General features: G+C 49.8%; 1 protein-coding gene across 1 annotated transcript; it reads right to left on the bottom strand.

The window, feature by feature from the left end:
* Positions 1–328: 328 nt before the first annotated feature.
* Positions 329–12,356, bottom strand: LOC144488431 (putative uncharacterized protein C19orf81). Its single transcript, XM_078206504.1, has 3 exons — positions 11,998–12,356; positions 6,765–6,904; positions 329–615 (listed from the first exon to the last, which is right to left on the bottom strand). Exons 1-3 carry the CDS (start codon positions 12,157–12,159, stop codon positions 411–413), a joined length of 507 nt encoding a protein of 168 aa, XP_078062630.1. The 5' UTR covers positions 12,160–12,356; the 3' UTR covers positions 329–410.
* Positions 12,357–14,156: the final 1,800 nt, after the last annotated feature.

Genomic DNA, 14,156 nt, shown 5'->3' with positions numbered 1-14,156 from the left:
ATCGGAGTGGGCGAGAGGCGTCCCATGGAAAGGTCCGTTGACCTCGGGCGGGATTTTATGGCTTTGGGACGGAGCAAGGCCGTAAGATCCCACCCAATGTGCGGAGGTACGGGGGAAAAGGCAGGGGAATGGGCACTAATTCATGCTGCTGGTTTGGAGAGCTGGTGCAGACACAATGGGCCGAATGGCCTCCTCCTGCGCCGTGGACCCCCTCCTGTCGGTGAAATTGGAAATCCTCGCCAAAGGCGCGCGTGAAAAGACGGGGCCAAAAAAACAGGTTAAAAAAAAAAGAAGAATAATTTATTTATTTTACAATTTTTTTAATTTTCTAATGAACACAGAGTGGCGATTGAGATAAGCCTCTCCCACCCACCACCCAAGACCGCCGCGCCCGCAGTGCGGCCTGGAGTCTACCTGGACTTCACGCCCAGGTTGGCCGTCTCGTTGAGTGTTTCCAGAACCTTCTTCTGCGCCATCGCCCTGCGTAAGTGAAGCTTGTAGTCCTCCATCAGGAGGTCATCGTACCGCTGCACCCCCATGTACATCTTCTTAATGACCAATCCGGAATTGAGAAACAGACTCCGTGTTTGGAAATCCGAAATGTTGATTAGCCACCTGCAAGCCAATGAGAGGAAGACTTTCATTCTTGTAGCCGCCTCGGACTGGTGCCCTTGGCAATCTGTGATGACTTCAGTCAGGCCAATGAGGTTGGCCTGCTAGAGTATGAACTCCCTGATTGAGTCCTAACTGATGGCCCAATCAGGGAGCCTCATGTTCCCTATTTAAAGCAGGTGTGTTAGTCTCTCTGCCTGCTGAAGCAGGGAGCACACAGAGAGCACTTTCTTGTGTAGTATGTCTTGTAAATAAAGGAACATTTGGTGACGGGACCTTCGTCTCTGTGGACTTATTACACAACCGTAGGACATGGAGCAGTACAGGACAGGAATAGGCCCATTGGCCCATTGAATCTGCACCGACCACAATCCCATCCAGGTCCTATTCCCATAAACCCACACATTTACCCTGCTAATCCCCCTGACACCAGGGTCAATTTAGCATGGCCAATAAACCTAACTCAGTCGAGGCGACCAAATTTTTAAACTTGTAGTACCCTTCCCTCTTTGAGACCCTGTTGCCTCCAGTTAATAAAACTAGCGTTACAGAAACTCAACTGGACTCACCACATAAACACAGTGGCTACAAGACCAGGTCAGAGGCTAGGGATACTGCGGCGAGTAACTCACCTCCTGACTCCCCAAAGCCTGTCCACCATCTACAAGGCACAAGTCAGGAGTTGATGGAATACTCCCCACTTGCCTGGGTGGGTGCAGCTCCAATAACACTCAAGAAACTCGACACCATCCAGGACAAAGCAGCCCCGCTTGATTGGCACCACATCCACAAACATCCACTCCCTCCACCACCGACGCTCAGTAGCAGCAGTGTGTGCTATCTACAAGATGCACTGCAGCAACTCACCAAAGCTCCCTAGACAGCACCTTCCAAACCCACGACCACTTCCATCTAAAAGGACAAGGCAGCAGATACGTGGGAACACCACCACCTGCAAGTTCCCCTCCAAGCCCCTCACCATCCTGACTTGGAAATATGTCGGCTGTTCCTTCACAGTCGCTGGGTCAAAATCCTGGAATTCCCTCCCTAACGGCATTGTGGGTCAATCCACAGCACGTGGACTGCAGCGATTCAAGATGGCGGCTCACCACCACCTTCTCAAGGGGCAACAAGGGATGGACAATAAATGCTGGCCAGCCAGCGACACCCATGTCCCACAAATGAATTTTTTTAAAAGCCCTCCCTGTCAATAACCAGATATCTGAGTTAAACAGGTCCATGGCACCAGCCTCTCTTTGTGACGGTTGTCGAGATGTGGAGGGTAGATTTATCAGTTAGAGACTTCCCCACTTCCCTTTATTTGACTGAACAATGTCCCAGTGGCTCGGATGAGGTGAACAGCCAATAGCTAACCAATCATTACCTATGAGACCTTGGAGTCCTCGTGCATCAGTCGCTGAAAGTAAGCGCGTAGGTACAGCAGGCAGTAAAGAAGGCCTTATGTTGGCCTTCATAGTGAGAGGATTTGAGTATAGGGATAGGGATGTTTTACTGCAATTGTATAGGGCATTGGTGAGGCCACGTCTGGAGTAGTGTGTGCTGTTTTGGTGTCCTTATCTGAGGAAGGATATCCTTGCTATAGAAAGTGTATAGCGAAGGTTTACCAGGCTGATTCCTGGGATGGCAGGTCTGTTATATGAGGAGAGACTAAGTCAGTTAGGATTATATTCATTGGAGTTTAGAAGAGTGAGAGGGGATCTCAGAGAAACTTATAAAATTCTAACAGGATTAGACAGGGTAGATTCAGAAAGAATGTTCCCAATGGTGGGGGAGTCCAGAACTAGGGGTCATAGTTTGAGGATAAGGGATAAACCTTTAGGACTGAGGTGAGGAGAAATTTCTTCACTCAGAGAGTGGTGGAATTCACTCCCACAGAAAGTAGTTGAGGCCAAAACGTCGTGTGATTTCAAGAAGAAATTAGATATAGCTCTTGGGGCTAAAGGGATCAAGGGATATGGGGGGAAGGGGGGATCAGGATATTGAATTTGATGATAAGCCATGATCAAAATGAAGGGCGGAGCAGGCTCGAGGGGCTGAATGGCCTATTCCTACTTCTAGTTTCTATGTTTTCATGGCTCACAATGTTGTTCCGAACATGACGCCACATTAAACTAATCCCTTCTGCCTGCTCTTGCTCCATATCCCTTTATTCCTTGCATATTCATGTGCTTATCTAAAAGCTCTTTCAACGCCCCTATCGTATCTGCCTGCACCACCACCCCTGGCAGCGCGTTCCAGACACCCACCACTCTCTGTAAAAAAACTCACCCCTCACATCTCCTTTGAACTTCCCCCTCTCACCTTAATGGAGGAATGGGGAGGCGATGGCCTAGTGGTATTCTCGTGAGATTATTAATCCAGAAATTCAGCAAATGTTCTGGGGACTCAGGTTCGAATCCCGCCACGGCAGATGGTGGAATTTGAATTCAATTTTAAATATCTGGAATTAAGAATCTACTGATGACCATGAAACCATTGTTGGAAAAACCCATCTGGTTCACAAATGTCCTTTAGGGAAGGAAATCTGCCGTCCTTACCCGGTCTGGCCTCCATGTGACCCCAGAGCCACAGCAATGTGTGGTTGACTCTCAACTGCCCTCCAAGGGCAACTAGGGATGGGCAATAAATGCTGGCCCAGCCAGCGACTCCCATGTCATTTCAACTCTGGGGAAAAGATTCTGACTGTCAACCCTATCTGTGCCTCTCAGAATTTTATAATCTTCTATCAGGTCTCCCCTCAGCCTCCACCGCTCCAGAGAAAACAACACGAGTTTATCCGGCAAACTAATCAAGTACTTTTTTCTCCCTTCACCAAACTGTTGTAACGTAGGAAATGTGGCAGCCAATTTGTGCACAGCAAGATCCCACAAAAAAAGCCGACGCGCTAATGATTGGATCTCCAGGTTTACAGTTATGTTGGTGAGATAGGGAGGTGGGGTGTGGGGGGGTGGATGGTGTTGTGGGGGGGCAAACGCTGGTCAGGACATCAGGAGATCTTCGTTACCCTCCTTCCAAACAGTACCGTGGAATATGTAGGGTCCCGGCTTAACGTGGCGTGCAGGAAAAGCGGGCAGCATCGCAGCCCTGCCACCCCCACCCACCCCGGCAACCTGAGGATTGTGAATATTAGGGCGGGTTCCGGCAACCGTCATGATCCCCTTCCTCAATCCATTCTGCACGGCCCCTTCCCGCCTTCTTCTCCTGATTTCTCCCAGCCCAGGCGGAGCAGCTGATGGAGGGAGGGCTATCCCAGCATTCATAGCAAGAGTGAAAGCCCCCTATTAAGGCCACGGAGCCCAAGGCTTTCGATGGCGGGCTTTCGTTTGTCGATGGATGCTGGGTAATCTTGAGTCCCTCCCTGCCCCCTGTCCTCCCCCCTTCCCTGCTCAGCTCCTCAGTGGAACAGGAACAGAAAATGTGACAAAATATCACAGCCACAGAGAGGAAGATTACCTGGTCTGGCCTACATGTAACTCCAGAGCCACAGCAATGTGGTTGACTCTCAACTGCCCTCCAAGGGCACCGAGGGATGGGCAATAAATGCTGGCCCAGCCAGTGACACCCATGTCCCACAAATGGAAAAAAATCATAACAACCCTTGTATAGTCTCGACAAAAACTACCGTTGGCCCAACACAAACAGGTGGAATATTAGGGAGATAAACAGTCTTACCAGCCAATGGAGAATGGCTCCTAATAAGCGATTGGTTTAACACGAAAGAGTCAGTTCCGAAACCCGCGGCCTCTACCATCTAGAAGGACATGCGGCAGCAGATACCTGGAAACACCACCACCTGCAAGTTCCCCTCCAAGCCACTCACTGCCCTGATTTGGAAATATATTTGATTTTGATTTGTTATTGTCAAGTGGATCGGGATGCAGTGAAAGGTATTGTTTCTTGCGCGCTATGCAGACAAGCCAAAGCATACCGTTCATAAAGTACATTGGGGAGAAGGAAAGGGTGCAGGATATAATATATCGGCCGTCCCTTCGCAATCGCTGGGTCCAAATCCTGGAATTCCCTCCCTAACGGCATTGTGGGTCAACCCACAGAACGTGGACTGCAGCGATTCAAGAAGGCAGCTCACCACCACCTTCTCAAGGGGCAACTAGGGATGGGCAATAAATGCTGGGCAACCAGCGACGCCCATGTCCCACAAATGAATTTTTAAAAAGCATACGCTTGAAGTTACACTTCCCAAATCCTGCAGCAATATGTATCCCCTCTAATAAGCGAAGTAAAGTGACCTGCCACATCTTGTTGATTGATACTCGATAGATTTTGACAGCTCAGCTATTCCTCGCAGGCATAGGACACCATGTATCAGAATGCAGAGTGAAGGATCACTCTGGGATCTTGCTTTGCCTTTCAACAGGGTAAACCCAATTTTATTCCGGGGAAGAGAGGGAGCAGGTTGAGAAAATGAGGCGAGGGGGCGTCAGGGAATAAAGAAGAAAGGAAGGTACAGTGCAGGAACAGGCCCTTCGGCCCTCCAAGCCCGTGCTGATCCTGATGCCCCAACTAAACTACAAAAAAACCTTCGGCCCTTACTCGGACCGTATCCCTCTATTCCCTCCTTATTCATGGACCCATCCAGATGCCTCTTAAATGTTGTTAATGTGCCTGTTTCCACCACCTCCTCTGGCAGCGCGTTCCAGGCACCCACCACTCTCTGCATGAAAAACTTCACCCGCACATCTCCCTTAAACTTTCCCCCTCTCTCACCTTGAACCTGTGCCCCCCCGTGTAATTGACACTTCCACCCTGGGGAAAAAGCCTCTGACTATCCACCCTGTCTATGCCTCTGATGATTTTGCAGACCTCTATCAGGTCTCCCCTCAGCCTCCGTCTTTCCAGTGGAAACAATCCTAGTTTATGCAACCCCTCCTCATAGCCAACACCCTCGAGACCAGGCAACATCCTGGTGAACCTTCTTTGCGCTCTCTCCAAAGCTTCCACGTCCTTCTCGATGGACCGGAATGTTGTATTAGCTATGAGGAGAGGTTGGAGAAACTTGGTTTGTTCTCACTGGAACGACGGAGGTTGAGGGGCGACCTGATAGAAGTCTACAAGATTATGAGGGGCATGGACAGAGTGGATAGTCAGAAGCTTTTTCCCAGGGTGGAAGAGTCAATTACTAGGGGGCAGAGGTTTAAGGGGTGAGGGGCAAGGTTTAAAGGAAATGTCCGAAGCAAGTTTTTTACACAGAGGGTGGTGGGTGCCTGGATCTCGCTGCCGGGGGAGGGAGTGGAAGCACATACGAAAGTGACTTTTAAGGGGCATCTTGGCAAATACATGAATAGGATGGGAATAGAGGGATATGGTCCCCGGAAGAGTCGGGGGTTTTAGTTCAGACGGACAGCACGGTCGGTGCAGGCTTGATTTGATTTAATTTATTATTGTCACGTATATCGGGATGCAGTGAAAAGTATTGTTTCTTGCGCGCTGTACAGACAAAACATACCGTTCATAGAGTACGTTGGGGAGAAGAAAAGGAGAGGGTGCAGGATATAATATATCAGCTGTTCCTTCGCAGTCGCCGGGTCAAAATCCTGGAATTCCCTCCCTAACGGCATTGTGGGTCAACCCACAGCACCTGGACTGCAACGATTCAAGGAGGCAGCTCACCACCACCTTCTCAAGGGGCAACTAGGGGTGGGAAATAAATGCTGGCCAGCCAGCGACGCCCATGTCCCATGAATGACTAAGAAATACGAGTACACTTCCCAAAGCCTCCAGCAATGTGTATCCCTTCTGATAAGTGATGTAAAGTGGCCGTTGGACCTGTTCCTGTGCTGTAATTTTCCTTGTTCTTTATTGTTCTGACATTTCTCTCGCATGGTAGGGAACTGTGGAGGATGGGGCGGTGGGCGGTGGGGGGGGGGGCGGCATTGGGGTGAGTTGCACGGGTCACTCACAAGCCCCCATCACTCTCCACTACCCACGTCAAGTATGACACCTACCAAGGCTATTCAATGACTGGGCAGCCATCCATGCACAGGTGCCCCCTACAGGTGACCTCGGGTAGCACCTCCAAACTCCCCATTTTGCGCCCAACCTCATTTGTCAGCCAACAAGAGAGTTCCCCCCCTCCCCCCCCCGCACTGCCTTGCCCACACACCTCCCCTCACCTGTTCTTCAGCCCCGATGAGCCACAGATGACGTTGACGTTTTCGAACTGGATGCTGGTGATTTTCCCCAGCTCGAAGGCGTTGGGGAGAATGCTCTCAGCAGCTGTCATGATGTCCTGGTGCGTCAGGTCAAGATCCGGCTGTGGGAAAACAAGCAGGTGAGGCTTTCGCTCCAGCCAATCACCGTCACCAACTATCGTATCTCATCACCTGCTTTCCAGCCCCTTCTCCCCCCCACTCTAGCCCACCCAACTCTCCCACCATTGGTTGACTGATGTCTCCAATTGGAAAGCCAACATCTGTCCAATTCGTAGAATCCATAGAGTGCTGAAAGGTTCCATTCGGCCCATCGAATCTGCACCGGTTCTCTAACAGAGCATCCCACCCATGTCCTATCCCCATAACCCCACATATTTACTTGCTAATCCAATTAACCTACACATCTTTGGACGCTAAGGAGCAATTTAGCATGGCCAATCCACCCAACCCACACATCTTTGATTTCATTTAGATTTAGAAACATAGAATCCTACAGTACAAAAGGAGGCCATTTGGCCCATCGAGTCGACACCGACCACAATCCCACCCAGGCCCTATCCCCATAACCCCATGCATTTACCCTAGCTAGTCCCCCCTGACACTAAGGGTCAATTTAGCATGGGCCAATCCCTGAAACCCACACATCTTTGGACTCTGGGAGGAAACCGGAGCACCCGGAGGAAACCCACGCAGACACAGGGAGAATATGCGAACCTCACACAGACAGTGACCCAAGGCTGGAATTGAACCCGGGTCCCTGGCGCCATGGGACAGCAGTACTAACCACTGTGCCACCGTGCCACTCCTGATTGGTTGGTTGTTGACCATCAATCAAACAAGCCTCTTTTCCCATTCCTGTGCCCCCGCAGGTCCGGGTGACGTACCAGCGAGTGCTGGCATCTGTGTATCTGGGGTTCCTGCCAGGCTCCAGGGGGGAGGGGTAAAGCGGGCGGAAAGTTTTCCTTTTTCCCAGCTCTTTCGGTTTTCCGAATTATAAGCGCAAATAGAATGCAAAGCAGAAATGTTATCCACATTGCCACCCTTCTCCCAGTGATGGGAATTCGAGAGGTAATTAGCACCTTAAACTGCAATTAATTCTCATTACGCTGTTTATCAACACCTGTGAGTGTGTTGTTGTTTAATTATCTTGCTGAGGGCTTCCCAGAACTGCACCCCTGAGACGGAAAATGTCACATTTAACCACACCAGGACTCTGCCTAGAGTTTGCCAACTCTACCCGCACTGAATGCTCGCGATGCCTTCACATCGGGTGGCACGGTGGTCAGCACTGCCCCCTCACAGCGCCAGGGACCCGAATTCCCCGCATTGGATCACTGTCTATGTGGAGTCTGCACGTTCTCCCCGTGTCTGCGTGGGTTTCCTCCGGTTTCCTCCCACAGTCCGAAAGATGTTCCGGTTTGGGTGCATTGGCCGTACTAAATTCTCCCTCAGTGAACAACAAAGAACAAAGAACAATACAGGAACAGGCCCTTCGGCCCTCCAAGCCCGTGTCGCTCCCTGGTCCAAACTAGACCATTCTTTTGTATCCCTCCATTCCCACTCCGTTCATATGGCTATCTAGATAAGTCTTAAACGTTCCCAGTGTGTCCGCCTCCACCACCTTGCCTGGCAGCGCATTCCAGGCCCCCACCACCCTCTGTGTAAAATATGTCCTTCTGATATCTGTGTTAAACCTCCCCCCCTTCACCTTGAACCTATGACCCCTCGTGAACGTCACCACCGACCTGGGGAAAAGCTTCCCACCGTTCACCCTATCTATGCCTTTCATAATTTTATACACCTCTATTAAGTCTCCCCTCATCCTCCGTCTTTCCAGGGAGAACAACCCCAGTTTACCCAATCTCTCCTCATAACTAAGCCCCTCCATACCAGGCAACATCCTGGTAAACCTCCTCTGTACTCTCTCCAAAGCCTCCACGTCCTTCTGGTAGTGTGGCGACCAGAACTGGACGCAGTATTCCAAATGCGACCGAACCAACGTTCTATACATCTGCAACATCAGACCCCAACTTTTATACTCTATGCCCCGTCCTATAAAGGCAAGCATGCCATATGCCTTCTTCACCACCTTCTCCACCTGTGACGTCACCTTCAAGGATCTGTGGACTTGCACACCCAGGTCCCTCTGCGTATCTACACCCTTTATGGTTCTGCCATTTATCGTATAGCTCCTCCCTACATTATTTCTACCAAAATGCATCACTTCGCATTTATCAGGATTGAACTCCATCTGCCATTTCTTTGCCCAAATTTCCAGCCTATCTATATCCTTCTGTAGCTTCTGACAATGCTCCTTACTATCTGCAAGTCCTGCCAATTTTGTGTCGTCCGCAAACTTACTGATCACCCCAGTTACACCTTCTTCCAGATCGTTTATATAAATCACAAACAGCAGAGGTCCCAATACAGAGCCCTGCGGAACACCACTAGTCACAGGCCTCCAGCCGGAAAAAGACCCTTCCACTACCACCCTCTGTCTTCTGTGACCAAGCCAGTTCTCCACCCATCTAGCCACCTCCCCCTTTATCCCATGAGATCCAACCTTTTTCACCAGCCTACCATGAGGGACTTTGTCAAATGCTTTACTAAAGTCCATATAGACGACATCCACGGCCCTTCCCTCGTCAACCATTCTGGTCACTTCTTCAAAAAACTCCACCAGGTTAGTGAGGCATGACCTCCCTCTCACAAAACCATGCTGACTATCGTTAATGAGTTTATTCCTTTCTAAATGCGCATACATCCTATCTCTAAGAATCCTCTCCAACAACTTCCCCACCACGGACGTCAAGCTCAGAGGGGCGGCACGGTGGCACAGTGGTTCGCACTGCTGCTTCTCAGCGCCATGAACCTGGGTTCGATTCCCTGCTTGGGTCACTGTCTGTGTGGACACAGTAAGTAGTCTCACAACACCAGGTTAAAGTCCAACAGACAAGTAGTTGTGAGACTACTTACTCTGCCTACCCTAGTCCAACGCCGGCAACTCCACATCATGTCTGTGTGGAGTTTGCACATTCTCCCCATGTCTGCGTGGGTTTCCTCCAGGTTCTCCGGTTTCCTCCCACATTCTGAAAGACGTGCGGGTTAGGTGTATTGACCTGAACAGGCGCCGGAATGTGGCGACTAGGGGGATTTCACAGTAACTTCATTGCGGTGTTAATGTAAGCCTTACTTGTGACTAATAAATAAACTTTACTTTTTAACAGGCGCCGGAGTGTGGTGACTAGGGGATTTTCACAGTAACTTCATTGCAGTGTGAATGTAAGCCTACTTGTGACTCTAATAAATAAACTTTAAACTTAAGCATGACCTTTCCACACTTCCCCCAGCTGAACACCCTGAAAACCCACCCTGCCTCCCGCACTCCCACCATTGGTCACCTCACTGGTCCGCCTCCTCAACGTTCCATCTTCCCTTAACCAATCAGAACACGAGCCGTTAGCTGATTGGATGACACCTGACCGCCAATCAAACCTCAAACCCCTCCCCCTTTCCCCACTCCACCCTCCAATATTATTGGTCGCAATATGCAAAAATCTCAATGGAAATGGGACGCAAAATAATGACACATTTCTTTAAAATTCTGTTTCCGAAAAGTGCTAACAAAATTCATCTGTGATTGGTCCCGGAATCTGTCTGAATGGCAGACCCTTTGTTTTCTTTCAGACAAACTCAAAAATGCCAAATTTCAAACAATCTCGGCAAGCTATCTCTTAAGAGAAAAGTTCGGGAGGCCCTCTCCGATTGGCTGGATGTGGCCATGGAGAGGGCTGGAGAGTTCTACAGTGAAGGTTCTACTTCCATAGATGCAGAAGGAGGCCATTCGGCCCATCAAGTCCACACCGACAACAATCCCACCCCAGGCCCACAAATTTACCCCGCTAATCCTTCTAATCTACACATCCCAGGACACTGAGGGGCAATTTAGCATGGCCAATCCACCTAACCTGCACATCTTTGGACACTAACAGGCAATTTAGCATGGCCAATCCACCTAACCTGCACATCTTTGGACACTAACAGGCAATTTAGCATGGCCAATCCACCTAACCTGCACATCTTTGGACACTAACAGGCAATTTAGCATGGCCAATCCACCTAACCTGCACATCTTTAGACACTAACAGCCAATTTAGCATGGCCAATCCACCTAACCTGCACATCTTTGGACACTAAGGGGCAATTTAGCATGGCCAATCCACCTAACCTGCACATCTTTGGACACTAAGGGACAATTTAGCATGGCCAATCCACCTAACCTGCACATCTTTTGACACTAAGGGACAATTTAGCATGGCCAATCCACCTAACCTACACATCTTTTGACACTAAGGGACAATTTAGCATGGCCAATCCACCTAACCTGCACATCTTTGGACACTAAGGGGCAATTTAGCATGGCCAATCAACCTAACCTGCACATCTTTGGAGTGTGGGAGGAAACCGGAGCACCCGGAGGAAACCCCACGCAGACACGGGGAGAACGTGCAAACTCCACACAGCCAGTGACCCGAGGCCGGAATCGAACCTGGGTCCCTGGTACTGTGAGGCAGCAGTGCCAACCACTGTGTCGCTGTGCCACCACCCTCCACCCCACAACTACTTGCCCCTCTACCGTGGCTACATTGGCGGCTGGGTGTCCCTGGAGAGGGAGCATGTGGAGTTAACCGGCACTATCGAGGCTTTCCCTGCATATTGGACACCACCGGGATTGTAGGGTGTCTTACTGACCCCTTTCATCACCTTTTAGTTTGAGCGGTTTAACTTTTATGTGTGTTTTTTTTTGCTTAGGGTAGTTTCCTCTGTAATGGGCCCCCCTTTTTTTCGTCCCTCAGTTGGCATGTTGGTTGGAATTCCAAAGAGCTGCAACACTGGGTGGAGAGTTTCTTGTAGGTTAGTAACACTGAGGGAGCGTCTTACAATAAACCGAGTGGAGCCCCAAAGAGTGATCTGGATTGTTGCTTTCAGCTCGCATTGTGAGTGCAAAGGAGAGGACACTGGGAATCTATCGTTCTGAATGGGAAGAGGAGTTCTCCAGCGAGAGTGGGGGAGGGTAGGAGGACTTTCCCTTTGACCTGGATGGGGGCGAATGAAGGGGTGCGGAGCTCCCAAAAGGCCTCGATGTCACCCAGGGCGAAACGCAAAGTAATGCGCGGAGACAGGGAAGCCTCACCGGACACTCGACACAGATCGTCAGAGGCTGGGATGCAGGTGTGTCGAGAAACTTCCGAATTCCTGGCATTTCCATGTCCAGTGCTTCGTATTTGGAAATGAACTGCTTCAGGTGCTTCTTCCTGTTTACGAAAAGCACAAAAATATAACTTTGGTGAATCATATTTAACAAAGATCGGCACACAGGCTGGTATCTCTCAGTCCCCTCTCTCTCTCAGAGAGATATCTGTACACTGACTGGAGTGTCTCAGTCTCTTCTCTCTCAGGGAGAGATTTGTACACTGACTGGTGTGTCTCAGTCCCCTCTCTCTCTGGGAGATATCTGTACACTGACTGGTGTGTCTCAGTCCCCTCTCTCTCTGGGAGATATCTGTACACTGACTGGTGTGTCTCAGTCCCCTCTCTCTCAGGGGGATATCTGTACACTGACTGGTGTGTCTCAGACCCCTCTCTCTCAGGGGGATATCTGTACACTGACTGGTGTGTCTCAGTCCCCTCTCTCTCAGGGGGATATCTGTACACTGACTGGTGTGTCTCAGTCCCCTCTCTCTCAGGGGGATATCTGTACACTGACTGGTGTCTCTCAGTCCCCTCTCTCTCTCTCAGGGGGATATCTGTACACTGACTGGTGTGTCTCAGTCCCCTCTCTCTCAGGGGGATATCTGTACACTGACTGGTGTGTCTCAGTCCCCTCTCTCTCAGGGGGATATCTGTACACTGACTGGTGTGTCTCAGTCCCCTCTCTCTCAGGGGGATATCTGTACACTGACTGGTGTGTCTCAGTCCCCTCTCTCTCAGGGGGATATCTGTACACTGACTGGTGTGTCTCAGTCCCCTCTCTCTCAGGGGGATATCTGTACACTGACTGGTGTCTCTCAGTCCTTTCTCTCTCTCTCTCTCTCTCTCTCTCTCGAGGAGATTTCTATACACTGACTGGATATATTTACTGGATTCTATACACTGACCGATAACACAGTGCTGGAACATTCCCCTGTACCTACGTTGATTTGAAGATGGTCGAGCGGCCACTTTTAGTGGCATTGATAGTCTCGCTGAGGAGATTGAAACTCAATTTAGATGTTTCACCGGGATCTGTGTTCTGAGCAGAATCTGTGAGAGAAACAGAAACCAGATTCCCAATGACAGCTCAGAAATTCAAAGGGAGCGCAGAGAAAAAACAGTGTGTGTGAGTGTGAGTGAGTGTGTGAGTGTATGTGTGTGTGAGTGCGTGTGTGTGAATGTGTGAGTGTGTGTGTGAGTGTGTGTCTGAGTGTGTGTCAGTGATTGTGTGAGTATGTGTGTGAGTGTGTGTGTGTGTGTGTGCAAGTGTGTGAATATGTGTGTGTGTGAATATGTGTGTGTGAGTGTGTGTAAGAGTGTGTGTGTGCGTGTGAGTGTGTAAGGGTGTGTGTGCGAATGTGTGTGTGTGTGTGTGTGAGTGTGTTTGTGTGAGTGTGTGTGCGCGAGTGTGTGTGTGAGTGTCTATGTGTGTGAGTGTGTGAGTGCGTGTGTGTGATTGTGTGTGTGTGATTGTGTGAATGTGTGTGTGTGTGAGTGCGTGTGTGTGATTGTGTGTGTGTGATTGTGTGTGTGTGAATGTGTGTGTGTGAGTGTGTGTGTGTCTGAGTGTGCGTGTGTGTTTGTGTGTGCGAATATGTGAGAGTATGTGTGGGAATGTGTGTGAGTGTGTGTGAGTGAGTGTGTGTGTGTGGGAGTGTGTGTGTTAGTGTGTGAGTGTGAGCGAGTGTGAGTGAGTGTGTATGTGAGTGTGTGTGAGTGAGAGTGTGTGTGTGTGAGTGAATTTGTGTGTGTGTGAGTGTGTGTGTGAGTGAGTGCGTGTGTGAGTGTGTGTGCGTGAGTGAATTTGTGTGTGTGTGTGTGTGTGAGTGTGTGTGTGCGCGTGTGAATGTGTGGGTCTGTGTGTGTATGAGTGAGTGTATGAGTGTGAGTGTGTGTGTGTGTTAGTGTGTGAGTATGAGTGAGTGTTTGCGTGTGTATGAGTGTGAGTGAGTGTGAGTGGGTGTGTGTGTGTGTGAGTGAGTGTGTGAGTGAGTGTGTGAATGTGTGTGAGTGTGTGAGTGTGTGGAGTGTGAATGTGTGTTGAGTGTGAGTGTGAGTGTGTGAGTGTGAATGTGTGTGAGTGTGTGAGTGTGAATGTGT

This window comes from Mustelus asterias, unplaced genomic scaffold (genome assembly GCF_964213995.1).
Source record: "Mustelus asterias unplaced genomic scaffold, sMusAst1.hap1.1 HAP1_SCAFFOLD_1560, whole genome shotgun sequence".
NCBI lineage: Eukaryota > Metazoa > Chordata > Chondrichthyes > Carcharhiniformes > Triakidae > Mustelus > Mustelus asterias.
This window is presented reverse-complemented; position numbering and strand designations above follow the sequence as displayed.